This window comes from Artemia franciscana, chromosome 3 (assembly GCF_032884065.1).
Source record: "Artemia franciscana chromosome 3, ASM3288406v1, whole genome shotgun sequence".
In the NCBI taxonomy this organism is placed as follows: Eukaryota; Metazoa; Arthropoda; class Branchiopoda; order Anostraca; family Artemiidae; genus Artemia; species Artemia franciscana.
Genome location: NC_088865.1, coordinates 34,936,424 through 34,955,509, shown reverse-complemented (window position 1 = coordinate 34,955,509; position 19,086 = coordinate 34,936,424). Strand labels below are relative to the sequence as shown.

The window sequence follows — 19,086 nt, the reverse complement described above, 5'->3', positions numbered from 1 at the left end:
GTTGGTGGGGGGGGGGGGCTAGTTGTCCTCCGATCACTTTTGACTCTTAAAAATGGGCACTAGAAATTCTAATTTACAATTGATTGAGCCCCCTCCAAAGTTTATACAACCATCTCTTTCGTAAGAACCTTATATACCCCAGGCCACATTTTACAACACTTACCTCCGGATTCTGGGGGGCTTTTTATCCCTGGAGGTTTTGTTATATTATATTTGGTCTATTTTGAACAAAATGGCTGTATAAGAAATTCGATTGGACGCATTGGCAGAAAAGAAGGTTGGGAGGGGGGCTAGTTGCCATCGGTTCACTTTTGACTCTTAAAAAAGGAATTAGAACTTTCAATTTCTAATCATGTGAGTCCCCCCAAAGTTTATACGACCACCTCTTCCATAAAAACCTTATATGCCTTCGCGTCATAAGCTATAACCCTTCCCGGGGCTCTGGGGGAGAAGGTATGTTGGCAACGAAGTTTTTGCTATCTGATAGTTGGACTATTTCAAACAAACTGGCTATCTAAAAATTTGCATTGGATACATTTGGAGAAAAGAGGGTGTGTGGATAAGGGTAGGGTAGATGCCCTCTGTTCACTTTTTACGCATAAAGTGGTAACTAGAATTTTCAATTTTCAATCAAATGAGCTACCTTTGAAGTTTTTACTACCTCCCCCCCTTACATAAGAACCTTATACGCCTCAGGGTAAAAACTTAAAACACTTGCCTGCGGGCTCTGGGGCGTTGTGTCGACCCTGAAGTTTTCTTATCTGATATTTGAAGTATTTAAAAAAAAATGGCAATCTCAAGATTCGTAACAGCCGGGTTTGGGGAAAAAAGGGCATGGGGAATAGTTGCCCTGTGATCTCTTTTGACTCTTAAAAAGTGAACTAGAACTTTCAATTTCCAATCAAATTAGGCCTCTTTGGAGTTTATACGAGTACTCCTTCTATAACAAATATACATGCTTCAAGGACAAAACTTACAACACCTGGCCCCAGGCCCTAGTGGGGTTGTGTCAAAACCGGAGTTTTTATTATCTGAACTTTGAATTGTTTTTAACAAAATGGCTATCTCGAAATTTTTATCGGATGGGTCCGAGGGAAAGGACTTGGGGAGGCTAGTTGCCCTCCGATTTCTTTTGACTCTTAAAAGTGAACTAGAACTTTAAATTTCCAATAAATTGAACCCTTTTTGAAGTTTATTTGAGTACCCCTTCCATAAGAACCATACTTGCCCTCAAGGCATAACTTAAAACGCCTGCCCCGGGCCCTGGGGGGTTGTATCGACACCGGAGTTTTTGTTATCTAGCCTTTGAACCATTTTTAACAAAATGGCTATCTCAAAATTTTTATCTGTTGCATTTAGGGGAAAAGGGTGTAGGCGGGCTAGTTGCCCTTTGATCGCTTTTGACTCTTAAAAAGGGCACTTCCAATTTCCAATCGAGCAAGCCCCTTCCAAAATTTATATGACCCCCACCTCCATATGAAGTGTCTCTGGGAAAAAAAAACTAAAAAACATTGCAGCCTTATGATCTTTACTATAGGCAGCGCTATAGCGTTGCCTCTGAAATTGTGACAAAAAGTCAAACACTTTCCGTAAAGAGCAAGTGTTTAGGAATTGGCAGCCTTCTCTCATATTCGTAATAATTTCTGTTCGTTTTAAGTTTTAATATTGCTCCTTACTTCCGGTTGAAAAAGCTATTTTTGTTTTAATTTAATATCTGAGCTTTCCTCAAATCATACCAGGAAATCCCTTTCCCTCCCTTCCCCCTTCAAAATTTCCACAGGAAATTCCCACAAAATCTTTTCTTGCCAAGGAGAATCTTTCCCGTGGAAAATCCCCTCCAGCAAAAATTCCGCCAAAAGTTTCTCCATATTTCCATAACAAGCACTATGTAAAAGCGATTTGCAAGCTGCATAAGTTATAGCCCTATCAACAGCGATTTAGGGGGAAACAAATCATCCCCAAATGAATAGTTCCGAGACTTTTCAAATATGTTGAATCAAATGGCTGTCTCAGAATTTTGATCGGATGTCCTTGGGGAAAAGAGGGGTGTAGGAAGTGGACTAGTTGCCACCTAATCTTTCTGGTCACTTATAGAGGGCACTAGAACTTTTCATTTCCATTTGTAAACGGCCGTCTCCTGATCTTCTATGACCCATTAATTCCTGTTATATGGTCACTCCTGGGGAAAGAACAAAAAAACACGCATCCCTTGTATTTCATCTGGTAAAAAAAAAATTGCCCATTTTTTTAGGTGGGAGTATGAAACCCTTACAAAAATATTCTCTGATATATTAAATCTGATGTCTTCATTCTCACTATAATTGCTTGACTTTTAGGAGGTGTTTCCCCCTTTTTCAAAAATCAGGCAAACTTTTTCAGGCTCGTTTCTTTTGATGGGTAATATCAAATTTAGTTTATATAATAAGAATCAGAATGGAAAGCCAATTCTTTCAATATATCTTTTGTTTTAAAAATTTTAATTTTTGGAGTTTCGGTTACTATTTAGGTTACAAATTGTTACGAAGCAAATTGTTATGAAGTTGCCTTCATGGAAATTATTGAATTGAAAACCAGTTCATTAATGAAATGAAATCTCGGGGGATATTTTAAGCCTAAGGAGATCTTGCGAACCTTGTCTTAAGAAGTTCCAGTACCTTTTTGTTCAAACTTTTAATTAAATATAACACCCTTTTCATTGGCAGCGCATTAGCATTGCCTAAGTAAAGAGCACGTAGTTTATGCGAAATTATCAATTAATATGTATATTTATTTTCAAGGTTTATTAAATTAATTTATTTCACTTGTAAATTTTAAATTGTGCATTAGCCATTATGGAGAAAAACAGTGGTTTATCAGGGTGGGAGCGTTGATTGAACAAAAAGTGCACTTTTCTTCCAGGATTTATAACTGATACTAATTTGATCATTTTCCCTGTAAGTAGCACAATGTGCACAAGGATGGTGCGATCATCTCCTATGCCATAATAAATCCCTCTCATGGCACCCACGATTTCAACCCCGTGGCCACTGTTTGAACATTTCTATGTAGTCCAAGAAAAAGATAGTTCGATGTCCTATATCAGTTCCTGACCAAGGAAGGAATATGACCTGTGGCTGCTCAACAAAAAATGCTAAATAACTTCAATAAATAAAACATTAGCAGCTGACAAATGGCTATATTTTTTGCCTCGCTAAGACTTTCAACGTGCAAATTACAGTTTGGCATAAATAGTTGGGGTCGATGGGGTGGTAATTGATCTCGGGTATTTGATGTTTTCCCTTCATTTTAAGCTTTAATGTCACTCTCCGCATTCGTTTGAGATGACTCCTTTAGCTATTGAATCACAAATATGAAGTAAATGTGAGAATATTAGTTTCCAGCCGTGAAGTTTCTATGATTCATTTATTCACCATGATGTCCGTCTGTTGAATATCGATAGAAAACCAAATCTATCAGGAAATTTCAAAGTCTCACCTGCAATGGAAAATATGCCATATATGCTGCATACGGCATGACTACACACATCGAGGTAATCCAAATGACAAAGGATACCACGTAGGTGGGCATTCTTTTCCTTTCGGGGCAATGAATGAAGCGATAACGATCCCAGGCGATAGCAACAAATGTTAGCATTATGACGTTGATCGGTATGTCCTGCAAAAAAAAAAAACACGTTTCATTTTAAAACACAAAGAAGTTGAGGGTTACAACACTGTTGTTAAACGTTGAAATAGCTTTTATAGGATAGGGTAACGCAAAAAATCAATAGTTCAGAAAATCAAGTTCAGAAAATAGTTCTTCTGGGGAATGGGTCGGGGAGGAGGTTATGAGGGAGTATCTTTTCATGGAGGAAATTTCATGGGGGGAAGGGAATTCTTCATGAATGGGGTGCCAGACCGGCATTATTTCAAATAAGATCAGAACTTAGATAAAAAAAACAAGTTTTTGCAACTGAAAGTAAGGAGCAACATTAAGACTTAAAACGAACAGAAATTACTACATATATGAGGGCGTTCACCCCTTCGTTAATACCTTGCTCTTTACACTAAAGTTCAAGTTTTTTTCAATTCATTAAGAATGACCCCTGAATCACAACGGCCATTTAATTAAAAGGGATAGCTCTTCTGAGAGTAATAACAAAATTTAACGTAAAGAGTGAGCTATTGAAGAGGGGGCAGACCCCCTCGTATACGTAATATTTTCTGTTCGTTTCTGTTCGTTTTTTCCCAAAGTCACCCAATCATAATTTTTAGAAAGGCATTTTGTCAGTATAGTCAAAAATTTTAATAGCTATGTCTTTGAGGATGGCTTAATCCCTCACACTCCCCGGGAAAGGGCTGTAAGTTATGAACTTTGCCCATTATTTACATTTAGTATTGGTTATTTGGAAGTATATAGGCGTTTTTAGGAGGATTTTTCTGTTTGGGTCGAGTCAAGGGGAGGGGGTTACGTGGGAGTATTTTTCCATGGAGGAAAATGTTTCATGGGGGAAGGGAATTTTCCATGAAAGTGGCACTAGGTACCCTGCATTATTGAAATAAAAATGATCAGAAATTAAATTAAAAAAGAAGTTTTTTCATCTGAAAGTAAGGAGCAGCATTAAAACTTAAAACAAACAGAAATTATTATGTATATGAGGAGGTTTGCCCCCTCGTCAATACCTCGCTCTTTATGCTACAGTTTATTTAGTACTTTCAAAAGAGCTGTTTATTCTAATTAAACAGCCTTTGTTATTCCGGGATCATTCTTAAGGAATTGGAAAAAAAATCGAACTTTACATAAACAGCAAGGTATTGACGAGGGAATGAACCCTCTCATATACGTAGTTATTTTTGTTCATTGTAAGTTTTAATGTTGCTCCTTACTTTCAGATGAAAAAAAACTTGCCTTTTTTGTTTAATCATTTTAAAACACAAAGAAGTCGTGGGTGACAACACAGTTGTTGAATGTTGAAATAGCTTTTACAGGATAGGATAGCCAAAGTTCAAAAAAGGCAAGAAAAATGTCAATTTTCAAATCAAAAAAATACTTATTGCTTTCATATCATAAATTTTTGCTTTTCCAGCTTTTTTTATGCGCTGCACAAACGTCAATGCTGGGCTTCAGAACGCTGAGAAAATAGTTCTTAGTTGACCTTAATGGGGACGTGCCTTTATCTAATCCTTGGTAAAATTTCTTCAGTATACATATCTGCACGTTTAAAATCAATCCAATCAATTACAGAAAAAGCCTTGGTCGACTCTTTAACCACGTTCTTAATTATAAAGAGTGTTTTATGAGGAGCTACACATCTTGGAATCAAAACTCCTCCTAAAGATACGGCTTATTGCGTAATCTGGATTACATCTAAAATGATAAATTGCTATTCTATTCACGGTGACTAAGGAGTGGCCAATAAAGATTAACAAATTAGATTAATTCTATATTAATAAAAAGAAACGAACAAAATTAATCTCAACGGTATATACCCAGATTATGTGGGATGGTTGTAAGGTTTCTGTTAATTTTACGTCACAAAATATATTTCTATTAATATATATCTATCTTTAATAGGTTTCTAATTGAATAAATTATAGATATCACAATACAGTATAATAGAACAAAATTATACCATTGTATCAGAGTGTAGTATTGTAAAGTCGTGAAAATTTACAAAGTTTCTTGGTGCATTAAACAAAGCAGCCATTGCATAAATTTAGAACAATCATGGACCAGATCTGAGAAATTTGGAACAATTCGTTCCAAAACTGTCACTTTGTCCAATTGTGGAAATGACTCTTATTATTTTTTTTTAATTTTAAAAAGGCAATAGGTTTAGTAAAATTGTGAAAATGAACTTTTTGTGTGTTTTTTCATCTATCAGTGGTCTCCGAAAGTAAAGGACAGACGCCCTGCAAAATACCACCCCACCTCCCTCTCAGTGACGGGTGGGGGATTGGCACTGAGAGAAACGGTTTTATAGATCCTGTACGACGTTGTGAGAGCAGGGTCAATCAATCCTTCTACAGATGGGAAGTCTCTATGGTGATCTCACCATCCACGAGCTACAACAACCCTAGCCTATGTCTTTCGCCCAGTCTAAATATCTTCCTTTCATCTTCTTAAATATCTAGTCTAAATGAAGGAAATTTGGAAGGTAAGCTCCCACTCCCCTCTTTAGTTTTATATAAAGGATCTCTCGCAAACAGTTCAACACTCTGAACCCAAGAATGCACAGTTTAATGTCCGTATGATTAAAATGTCCGTATGATTAAGAGTAAAATTCGTTTGGTAATATGTTCAAAACCTCTGTTTTTTAAGTTTTTGGCTACTATTAACGAGAGTTGTTTTTACTTAGTGTGAAACATCATACATTGTTGGATTTGTGGCAGTATTCAGGATTTAATCCCTGATTCTAACCACCATTTCAATCTTAGCCATCACTAGAATGTTCGTTCCCTACCTGGTCATGATACTCATCCTGATCCAACTTTATTTTCACTTGTATAACGTGGCAATATAAAATTTTAACAATCTGATACGGGTAAGTGGAAAAACGGAGAGAATAAAGCGGCTTTCAGACTAATTATAGAAATTTCAATGCTCACTAACCGTGTCACGTTATGTTAAACATATTTGTTCATAATTAATAAGGTCCTTGTAGGCTCTGATCACAATCATTGTCTAAGATCATCACAATCATTGAAATCGGACTTATTCAAAAATTAAACGGGCACAGTGGAAAGGGATATTCAAGCTTTGGTCCATTGTGAAAGGCTTAGAAAGGTCCTAAATCATAGTGTGAAAGAACCTGAATTAATCTTTTTACCTTGGACCTTAGTTCCACCTGTGCCACCACGGACACATAAAGGATCGAGGAAGAGCCTTCAATTATACTGGCGGTTTTCTGCAGCAAAAACCTCCTCCCACTAGGGCAGGATAAAAGTGTTAAGGCTACTTAGGTCAATCAGATACTTCTGCCTGAGTATATTCCCGAACCTCTCCCTACGACGGGTCACCACTGGTTGCCAGTGAGGTAAAGCATTTTTCAGAATTCATTGATCAGCCATTCGTAGTACATATCCAAAGTATCTCCATCAAGGTAATCTAATGACGACGGTCACAAGCGGTTGTCTAGAGGCATCTTATATTGACTGGTTTGAGATTTTCTAGATCCAATGGATACTCAATGTTTTTTGGAGGCAAATATTTTCGAAAGCTTGAATTCATCATTCTTGATGTTGCTCCAAGTACCATGTTTCCGAAGTATAATGGAGTACAGGCAGCGCACTGCTGTTAAAAAGGCAAAGATTCGAGAGGAGAGAGGAGTTTTGGAATCTTCGTATTTTTTTAATCTTTTAAAGGTGCCATTTGCGTGTCCGATTCTTTCCAAAACATCTTATGCTGTTGAGCCAGTCTTTTCAATTATACTCCCGAAGTATTTCAACTGGACTACTTGTTCAACATCCTAGTCTGCATATTTGATATTTAAGGAGATTATTATTTTGCCAGGTATTTGGTCTTCCCGGCGTTTTTTTCAGACCTATTCGTTTGGCTTTTTTTCTCCTATCCAGCCCATTCAGTAGCTCTTGGAGCCTTTTTTGCAGGAATCTAGCACTGCGATACCATCAGCGAAGTCAAGGTCACTTAGCCAAGTCCCTGGGTTTTCCGGATGCCATGTGATTCACTGAGTCTGATGAAGTAGTAGATCACTATAACGAAAAGCAATAGTGACAAAATGCAGCCTTGCTTTACTCCAGATAGGATATAAAAAAATTGTGCATGACCATAGTATGTCTTAACGCATCTTTTGCCGTTTTCATACAGAGTAATGGAGTAGTTAACTAGTTTCTCTAGGTTTTCATAGTGTAGAAGGATTTTTCACAAGATTTACCAGTCTTTTGAGTCGAAGGACTTCTCGAAATATAAATCATGTAATGTAGTTCTTTGAATCATGTGCATTTCAGCTGAGATGCAGTCTTTCCCTGGAGATCTCCTTTTTTGGACCTTCTTAGCTGCTGCCAGAATTTCAATATTAGTAAGGGGTGAATACCTATGTTTCAAGAGGCACTAGGAATGTTTGGGGTGATTTTGAGAGTAGACTATTCAGTCACTCTTCCAAGTAACAGGACCAGACCTATTTGAAAGCTGATTGTTCTGTAACAAGGTTCCCTGATGGTTCTGTAACTGGTCTGTGCTGTAAGGAAGACATTTTGTCACTTATTTCATTAGTTATTCTATACAATGCTTTAGAGTCCTTTCTTTTGCCGCTTCCTCTATTTCGGCCACTTTGAGCTCAACTAGCTAGAGCTTGTCTGTCCGAGCCGTTTTCCTTACCGATTTATCAACAGCTTTGTATTCTTCATTCTTGAGTATCAGGCACTCAAGATTTTATCCCTGAAGAAGGAGCAAATTTATCTTATTACTTTCATCGACGCGCTACCAGGTTGTGTGTGACAGGTGCTGGTCTTATGGTTTCCTGTGGTAGCCAATCGTTGCCTTTGCTGCTTCCTGGTAACACTCCTTCATATTTTCATACAGTTGCTCCCAGTCTGCACCGTCAGGTATGGGCAGGGCTTCGATTTTAACCCTAGATTCGAAAGGCTTGCTTTACTGTCCTATCCAATAGCTTTCGTCAGTCGAAAAGGGGCCTTGAGGGTGCCTTTTTATCATTGTGATTCCTTTATAGTTTAAGGTGGTATTTTGCTATCATCAGATTGAAATGAGAGATGAAGTGTCAGTTTTGTATGGGCTCCAAGGAATCTCGTCACAATTATCTTTGGTAATACACTGGTCCAATTTATTAGAACAATCATGGTCATTGTCGAGCCTTATTTGTCCAGAAACAAGCCTTCTGTGACAATACCAGTAGAATAAGGTGGTAGTTACGCATTTCCCTCGTAAGTTTCACTGTTTTGGATAGCTGACTCATTGTATAAACGTTCCGTAAGCCAAGCTTGGTGTGTATATTTATTTTCAGAAATCGTGTCCTTAGGACCACAGTCGTCATCTGTTGGATATTTGCTTCGAGGATATCCATCTTGATAACGGCAGACGCCTCATGATTCTTATGAAGCACATACTTTCTTCTGCTCAGACAAATAAGTAGGAAGGAGAGCCTCTAAGTCTGGTAGTCCAAAAGGACAGGATTTACGGAGTTTCTCCAATTTTTCTATAATTACTACGGAATACCACCAGCTTTAAACCGTTTTGGCTATTTACAAGGGTTTAATATATATTATGGTTTATAGGATTGTTTGTGCTGGGATTATAGAAATAATGCAAGGTTACCAACTTGACCTTAGCTTAGCTGTTTTAGTTTCTGCTTTAGTTGAAGATGTGGGATCTGATTGCTTGCCAAAATCACACTTTTGAACGAAACATAACGAAGACTGTAAAAAAAAATGAGACTACTGATTTTACAAAAAGATCTCTTGATGAAATGAAAAAATTATAATAAAATCTTTTACTCATACCTGTAACATTGGCAAAAAATAGCACAAGAACGCGCCAAAAACCCAGTTCTGAATTAATAGTACTGCTAAAGAAATGGGTAAAACGATGGTACATTGTATAACTCCTGCTATTCCAATATTGACTAAATAGCAAACAGTAGGGTCCTTTTGTCGTTTGTCCACTTTGATAGCAACTCCAAGCAGTGCCACATTGCAGGCAATACCAAACAGAATCAGGCATCCATATATAACGATGAACAACGGATATACCTAAGAAAATAAAACACCTTTTTACTATTACCTAGCAAAGACTGGATTTTGAAAGTTGTTCATAGATATTAACTTTCGGGAGTTTAACTGGAGGGAGACGGAGAAGGAGTGATCTTTGTTTTAGATACCATCTTTGGAACAGAAGAAGATAGAAATTTCAAACGGTATATTATATACTTAGATTTAGTTAGCCGTACAGAACATCTAATATCCTTAGGTTGTTACCGACAATTACCATGAAACTGAGCTTCGCTTGTTGAAAAGAAAGACAGTTTTCTTTTTATTAATCTCTTTCGGAAAATATTTTCAAATTCTGTTTATTTTATTTGGTTGGTCTTGTAACAAATTTGTGCCGATAAATTATTCAATACTGTTCACAATCAAAGTAAATTCTAATTTACAATTTAGGCAATATGTGTATGATCTGCAATTGTAATCGTAAAATATGTTTGAACTATTCAAAGAATTTTTGAGACCCTTTATACGCAAAGTCTTTTTCAAAAATTGAGACCCTTAACAATATTTGCCCAAGACAAAAATTGGTAGTATACTCTTTAAAAAAATAACATGGCATGATTTTTATTAAAATTGCTTGACATTTCGGGGTTGTTCCCCCCTTTTTTGAAAATCAGGCAATTTTTCTTAGGTCATAGTTTTCGATGGGTAACGTTGAATTTCAAGGTATTTTTCGTATTTTGAATAGTCATAATACCCAATGCTCTTGATGTATCTATAGTTTTCAAAATTCAGTGTTTTAGTGTTTCGGTTACTATTGAACCTAATCGCTCCTTACTTAAATTTTGCTTATCACGTACTTCTTAATAATTTGAAATTACTTGGATAAGGAACTGTAGATTTTTGAACATGACTAAATAAAAAAAAAAAACATTTTTTTTCAGCTTAAAGTAAGGAGCAAGATGAAAACTCCAAAATCAGGCTACTATTGAACCTAATCGCTCCTTACTTAAATTTTGCTTATCAAGTACTTCTTAATAATTTGAAATTACTTGGATAAGGAACTGTAGATTTTTGAACATGACTAAATAAAAAAACAAACATTTTTTTCAACTTAAAGTAAGGAGCAAGATGAAAACACCAAAAGAACAGATATTATTCCATATTTGAGGGGATACCCCTTCCTCAACCCCCTCCCTTCACGTTAAAGTCTGATTTTTTTTTCACAATCCTCTAAGAAAGACTTCTTAAAAAGCAATTCGTTTAATTCGAACGAGAGATATTTTCAAGAACTTTAAAACTTTAGTGTATTACATAAAAACTAGTTTTTTTTAACTGAAAGTAAGGAGTGACATTAAAACTTAAAACGAACAGAAATTACTCCGTATATGAAATGGGTTGTCCCCTCCGCAATCCCTCGCTCTTTACGCTAAAGCTTTTAATTGTTTTAAAAGGCAGAATTGTGGCAAAGAGTCAAACTTTGGCGTAAAGAGCGAGGGATTGCGGAGGGGACAACCCATTTCATATACGGAGTAATTTCTGTTCGTTTTAAGTTTTAATGTCGCTCCTTACTTTCAGTTAAAAAAACTAGTTTTTTTATGTGATTTCTGAACGTTTTTGAATTAATGCATGTTTGATTTTGGCTCTCCACACATAAATTATTAAAATGAAATTTGCAAATTAATTCCTTTTTTGACTAAATGGCTTTCTCTTAGTTTTGATCAGACGATTTTGAGAAATAAGGGATGGGGAAGGAGGCCTAATTGCCATGCAATTTTTCGGTTACATAAAAAGGCAACTATAAATTTTAATTTTTAACGAATTTTTTTATTAGTAAAAAATATACGTAACTTAAGAATTAGCTTACGTAACAAACTTTTATATTCTTTGATTTTTATTATGTATATGAGGGGGTTTGTACCCTCATTAATACCTCGTTCTTTACACTAAATCGTAAGTTTTGTCCCAATTCTTTAAGAATGACCCCTGAATCAGAAAGGCCGTAGAATAAATAGTTGAAATTACTAAAAATACTATAGCATAAAGAGCTAGGTATTTATCTCCTCCTAAATACCTCGCTCTTTATGCTAAAGTATTTTTAGAACCCCTAATATGCGTAATAATCTCCGTTCGTTTTAAGTTTCAATGCTACTCTTTACTTTCAATTGAAAAAACTTTTCCATGTTTATTTTTACATTGTTTTTTTTTACAGTAATTTTAGAAAATCCTGCGCCCTTTTCATTGAATTTCTGTTCCCCCATGACATATTTCTCCAAGGATAGATCCTCCCACATAGCCCCCTCCCCTCAACCCCACCCTCAAAACCAAAAAAATCCCCTGAAAACAACTACACTTCCCAATAACCATTATTATATGTAAACAATGGTCGAAATTTGTAACTTCCAGCCCCTCCCCCAGGGACTGTGGGGGAGTAAGTGATTCCCAAAGACATAGTTATTATTGTTTTTGACTATACAGAACAAAATGGCAATCTCAAAATTTGATCTGTTGACTTTGGAGAAAAATGAGCGTGGGAGGGGGCCTAGGTGCCCTCCAATTTTTTGGGTCACTTAAAAAGGGCACTACAACTTTTCATATCCGTTAGAATGCGCCCTTTTGCGACATTCTAGGACCACTTGGTCGATACGATGACCCCTGGGGAAAAGAAAAAAAAGGAAACAAATAAACAAATAAACACGCACCCGTGATTTGTCTTCTGGCAAAAAATACGAAATTCCACATTTTTGTAGATTGGAACTTGGAAATTTTGTTATAGGGTTTTCTGATACGCCGAATGCAATGGTGTGATTTTCGTTAAGATTCTGTGACTTTTAGGGGGTGTTTTCTCCTATTTTCTAAAATAAGCCAAATTTTTTCAGGCTCGTAACTTTTGATGACAAAGACTAAATTTTATGAAACTTATATATTTAAAATCGGCATGAAAATCTAATTCTTTTGATGTATATTTTAGCATCAAAATTCCGTTTTTTAGAGTTTCGTTTACTATTGAGCCGGGTCGCTCCTTACTACAGTTCGTTACCACGAACTGTTTGAAAGAGTGAAGGCTAAGGAAGCGGTAGCCCACCTGATAAACGAAATTATTTCTCTTTGTTCTAAGTTTTAATGTTGCTTCTTCCTTTCAGTTGAAACTGCTTCAGTTCCTTCGAGGGGAACAAAAAAATCCCCTCAGCCCCACCAGTTTAAAATTCTTCCCAGATGCTATCTTCCCTATGGAAAATTCTCGCCATATAAAATTCCCTCCCCCTCTCGCAGAAAATTCCCCCAACCATGAAGATTCTTCGTATTTCCCAATAATAAATACCATGTGTGAAAAATGGGCTAATTGCATAATTTACAGCTCTTTCCCCAGGGGCTGTGGGGGAAATTGTCATCCCCAAAGGCATAGTTTTGGGAAACTTTCAGCTTTATCGAACCAAATCACTATCGCTATTTTTTAATTGGATAACTGTAAGGAGAAGGGATAGTGGAAAAGGTTTAGTTTCACTCCAGTTTTGGACACTTAAGAAGGGCATTAGAAATTCTGATATCCGTTCAAGTAAATCCTCTCTCAATCTTCTGGGACAAGTGGTTTGGTACGATCACTCGTAGGAAACAAATAATAAACAAAAAACGAAAAAGTATCTGTAATCTTTCTTCTGGGCCAAAAAAATACAAAATTCCACACTTTTGTAAAAAGGAATTTGAAACCTATCTATAGGGGTTTCCTAATGTGCTGAATTTGATGGTGTGATATTCATACAGAGAACTTGATTTTCGTTGGTATTTTCCCCCTTTTAAGAGAATCAGAAAAATTTCTCGGGTTCGTAGCATTTGAATGGTAGCATTAAGCTTAATGGTTGTATTTTGGCTTCCGCAACGTGCCAGAATTGCTAAAAAGCAACGTAAGATAGATTCTGGAACGTTCCAAAATCCAGATAAACCAGAGCTGGCAAAAATTATCAAAAGAATTTCAGAAATTGATGCTGTGAGGGGAAAGCTTAGGCTAATTAGCACCTACATCTTTGACAGGGGTGCTTTGCTTCAAGGGGCTCAGTGGGCAAATAAAGAAATTTTATGGAGATCTTATACCGTTACTGAAACTATGTTTTGGCCAGTTTTCCAGACGTCATTAATACCTTTGGTGGCTACGCCATCGCTGCTTCAACAAAAGATATGAATAATCTTAAACATAACCTGTGTATAGTGACCCCGTTAAGGGTATACCTGAAGTTGCTAATCCCTTAAGACGCTGATATTATTGATTGTATAGACCTGGTTGTTACGTAATGCTTTATGGAATTTATTTTCTTCGATATTTTTTTCATGACTGTTACGTAATTGTTTATATATGCAAATGTTCAATTACCCACGGGGTCAAGAAGGAAAAACCCTCAGGGCAAGGTGCTAGTAAAGATGTTTTCGCCTCAAGATATATTTCCAATAAAAAATTTAGCATAGCTAAATATTTACTTATGTTATGACATAGATTTGTGGAGGAGGCTTCCACAAGCCTTTGTTTGGATTGTCAGTTTTATTTTCATTGCTGCTAACACACAAAGGTGTCCCGTCACGTGGTCTTGACATCTACTTATTTTCAAAAGCAAACAACATGGCTATGCAACAGGTTGTCATTCTCATAGCGAGTAATGAACTGGATAATTCCTTTTGTTCGCTTGTGCCTATAAAACCCATATGCAAACTTGCCAATTCATTAGTCTAGCTTTCGAGATGAATAGTTGAAGAAGACTTTTTTTAAAGATATTATCCAAGAATATCAACATGCAAGCTTCTAAGGTCACTAAAGATTTCCCCCCCCCCAAAAAAAAAGATTGGGATGAGTGTACGCTAATTGGAGCTGTTATAATTCTCTATTGAAATTAACAGCTAAAAACCTCCCCCCTATTTCATTACATGGTTCTCTCGGTAATAAAATAATCTTATTTTATCATGTCAAAATACATTTACCATTAAAACCAGTCCCCTTTTAAATTGCATTGACGAGTCTTTGGATATTCTGACAAAAGAGTTAAACACAACTTAATTAACCACTGTCTCACATAGAGTGAGTAAATGCATTAGGCCCGCGAAGTAAAAGTCTCATTCAACAGTCCAAAGATGGGTAATCATTTTTCATTATATCGTCAATCTTTCCTTGAGAGAATATTTTTCTTTGAACTGGTAACTCATGAAAAATGATCATTTAGAATCGATTATTTCTTCAAAAGATTCTACATGATTTTTTTTCTCAAATCCAACCTATTTTAATCCTGACACTCTCAATGGTGATTATAGACTAACAAAGCCAAGGAATGAAGACTCTTTCCACTTTCTCATCACCAATATACTATCCAACAGGAAAAACTTTTCAAAAATGGAATAGTAACAAACTCACTCCTTTCCTATATATCGATTCAGATAATTGTCTTCAATATATTTCACTAATGCATTTAATCCATCTTTTAGTCTCTGTATACGTATTATACTGATTTTTGCTCCAAAACATAACTGTTCTACTAACTTGAATTTGCTTAATGATATTACATATCTTGCAAACACCTCATCCCATTCAAGGGTTAGCTGACAACCCCTTGTAATTTCTATTACATTATTGGATACTTTTGGTTTTATTTCAGTGATGCAAGAACCTTCAACTTCCAATAGAGTAAAAGCATCCATTACTAAAAAGTATGCTAAGAACAAAAGTTAATATCCACAATGTTGAAGCTCTGAATTCTTTTCTAATACTGATGTAAGTATACCAAATCTTGCGTTAGCTCTAACAAAATAAGTCACGCAAAATTCGTCATCTTCAATACATTCACTTGCGTAAACAATCTTCTATGTCGTAACAACCGGGTGTACATAATCAATAATACCAACGTCTTAAGGTATTCACAACTTCAGGTATACCCCATACGGGCCTGCTAGAATGGACTATGGTGTCACTACTACCGTTTCACTGGACGGAATGTACTGTTTAGCCCAGAAAGGAGACTGACCACCCAAAAAGAGGAATTTCTTTGGTGCAAAAAGAATAAAGCCCGTTTCGTCAATGTACTTTCTGGTTTTTTGCAAGGAAAAGGTTTGAGAACCATCCAAGCCAAAGCTGATGATGACTTACTTATTGTGCTTCCAGCGGTTGAGTGTTTGAAGACTTGGGATGCTGTAGTTATCGGTGACAAACCGCCTTGTCGGTATTGTTACTTTATCAGTGTAATCCTGAGCACTATAAGGTCCACTTGCACAGTGAGCCTAAGGTAACCACTTCATGTGCAAGTTGGGACATCGATACCATTGTATTTAGACTGAAACCTTCAAACTGCTTCTTTTTGCTCACTCAATCGTTGGATGCTACAAAACTTTCCTTCCAGCACAAATATTACATCGGGTCTCAGAGCACTGCCCTTGATTCTAAGAATTGGGGATGAAAACTCCAAAACGGCATTATATACCATATCCTTACGGATCTTCCAGCAGCACCAAGTTTGTAGCAAGTTTTATACTGTTTTAAAAAGTAGCGTTAAGAGAAAGAGTCAAACTCTAGCGTAAAGAGCGGGGCGTTGAGGAGGAAAAGCCCCTTTCATATACGGAATAATTTCTGTTTGTTTTAAGTTTTATTGTCGCTCCTTACTTTCAGTTAAACAAACTTGTTTTTTATTTAATTAATAGGATTAATAACTGGATAAATTGCTCCATCAAGTAAAGTCTAAATGGCACTTCTATAAGTAATTTGAGCTTACAATGTCTATTGTGAATAATATAATAATTTCTTTGTCGTTAGAGGTTTTTTATGCAATTCTAGAAAAAAAACACATATTTAGGTTTGTACAGATATTTCTTTTGGGGGGAGGAGAGAATATAAAAAGAAATTTCACTCAGTAGTTTGAACATTAAATACCCAGAAACTCTCAATAGTATAGGATTTGGGGGAGGGGATGTGATGCTTCCGCAGGGAAACTCCTATGTATATTTTCTTCCTAAGCTTTTTTTTGGTTAGTTTGGCCGCGGAAAATTATTGACGATCAGATACAATTTAGTTACTGAAATAAGAAATTTTTTTTTTCCAAGATAAATTGCTACGGTTGAATATTTTGTTTATTCAAGAAGAAAAAATACATTGCCTAGCGGAAACGTCTGCAGAAATTTGAAGCGACAATCTCTAAATTGAAAATTTAAAGTTTGAATAATCTTGAACAAATATTTGCAGACGTAGGCTGAAAGCAGCACGCCTTTGCTTGTCACTTTGGTGTGAATAAACAAAATCATTTGGCAGCCCTATAAAGAAAGGTTTTACGATTCGCCTACGGAACATATATATCTATGCTATAACCAAATAAATACAAGAAGCACAATGATCATACATATAAGTAGTCCTGTATTGGCACTATGGTTAAGTTTCACTCTAAAGTCTCTTATCAATGTATAAATCATTTATGATTGACACATTGAAAATGCACGGATTAATCTATGTTTTTATGGCACTTGGTATTTACCAAGTGACATATATCAATCGCAAATTCTGTCAGTCTGTCTGTCCTGGTTTTGCTAGTTTAGGAATGTCCAGATAAGCTAGGACGATGAAATTTGGTAGGCATATCAGGGACCCGAACAAATTAATTTCCTTATTTGACCATCTGGAGGGGGAGAGGGGATCTGATCTTAATGAAATTTGATATTTTGAAGGATATCGTGTCTTAGAGCTCTTATTTTAAATCCTGACCAGATCCGGTGACATTGGGGGAGCTGGAGGGGGAAACCTAAAATCTTGGAAAACGCTTAGAGAGGAGGGATCGGGATGAAAGTTGGTGGAAAAAATAAGCACAAGTCTTAGATACGTGGCTGACATAAACTTTAATGGATCCGCTCTCTTTGGGGGAGTTGGGGAGGGGGTTAATTCTGAAAAAATAGAAAAAATGAGATATTTTTAACTTACGAAGGAGTGATCGAATTTCAATGAAATTTCATATTTAGAAGGAGCTCGTTACTCAGATCTCTTATTTTAAATCCCGACCGGATCTAGTGTCATTGGGGGAGTTGGGTAAAGGGGACCGGAAATCTTTGAAAAGGCTTGGAGTGGAGAAATTAGGATGAAACTTTGTGTAAAGATAAGCACAAGTCCAAGGTACGTGACTGACATGACCGAGCCCGATCGCTCTCTTTGGGAGAGTTGGGGGGGGGGGTATTTCGGAAAAATTAGAAAAAATGAGGCATTTGTAACTTACGAACGGGTGATCAGATCTTAATGAAATTTAATATTTAGAAGGATCTTGTGCTTCAGAGCTCTTATTTTAAATCTTGACTAGATCCGGTGACACTGAAGGGAGTTGGAGGGGGAAGTCGTAAATCTTGGAAAACGTGAAAATTGAGGTATCTTTATCCTACGATTGGGTGATCGGATCTTAATGAAATTTGATTTATAGAAAGAGCTTATGTTTCAGAAGCTCCATTTTTAATTCGAGTCGGATCCGGGGATATAGGGGTTGTGGGGGGGAGGGGGACAGAATTCTTGGAAACCAGAAATCTTAGAAAATGCTTAGAGTGGAGAGATCGCGATGGAACTTGACGGGAAAAATAAACACAAGTTCTAGATGCATGATTGAAATTATTGGGACGGATCCGCTCTCTTTGCGGGAGTTGGGGGAATTTCCAGTGCTTTGGCGAATTTGGTGCTTCTGGACGTGCTAGGACGATGAAAATTGGTAGGCGTGTCAGGAACCTGCAGAAATTGACTTGATAACAGTCGTTTTCCCGATTTGACCATCTGGAGTGCTGGAGGGAGAGGAAAAATTGAAAAAAGGTGGTATTTCTTACTTACGAATGGGTGATCGGATTTTAATCAAATTTAATATTTAAAAGGACCTTGCGTCTCAGAGCTCTTATTTTAAATCCCGACCGTATCCGGTGATGTTGGGGGGTTGAAGGGGGAAACGGGAAATCTTGGAAAACGCTTAGAGTGCAGAGATCGGGATGAAACTTTGTGGGAAGAATAAACACTTGTTTGACATAACCGGACTGAATCAGCTCTCTTTGGAGGAGTTGGAGGGGGTGTTAATTCGGAAAAATTAGAAAAACCGAGGTATTTTTAACTTAAGAATGAGTGACCGGATCTTAATGAAATTTGACATTTCGAAGAAACTCATGTCTCAGAGGTTTTGTTTTAAATTTCGCCAAGATCTGGTGACATTTGGGGGAGTTGGAGGGGAAAACAAGAAATCTTGGAAAAAGCTCAGAGCGGAGAGATCGGGATGAAACTTGGTGGGTAGAATAAGCAAATGTCGTAGATACGTGATTGAATTAACCGAACTTGATCCGCTCTCTTTCGGGGAGTTAGGAGGGTCCTGTGCTTTGGCGAGTTCGGTGCTTCTGGACGTGCCAGGACGATGAAAATGGGTAGGCGTGTCAGGGACCACTACAAATTGACTTGATA

General features: G+C 36.8%; 1 protein-coding gene across 2 annotated transcripts in view; it reads right to left on the bottom strand.

Annotated features, from left to right (window-relative positions):
• LOC136025215 (prolactin-releasing peptide receptor-like) overlaps window positions 1-19,086 on the bottom strand; it is a 173,744-nt gene that overhangs the window by 94,749 nt on the left and 59,909 nt on the right. For both annotated transcript variants that reach the window (XM_065701033.1, XM_065701031.1), the window contains exons 3-4: window positions 9,456-9,704; window positions 3,475-3,654 (exon numbers count right to left, since the gene is read on the bottom strand). In XM_065701033.1, the coding sequence (XP_065557105.1) occupies window positions 3,475-3,654; window positions 9,456-9,704 (429 nt within the window). The remainder of the gene's footprint in view (window positions 1-3,474; window positions 3,655-9,455; window positions 9,705-19,086) is intronic.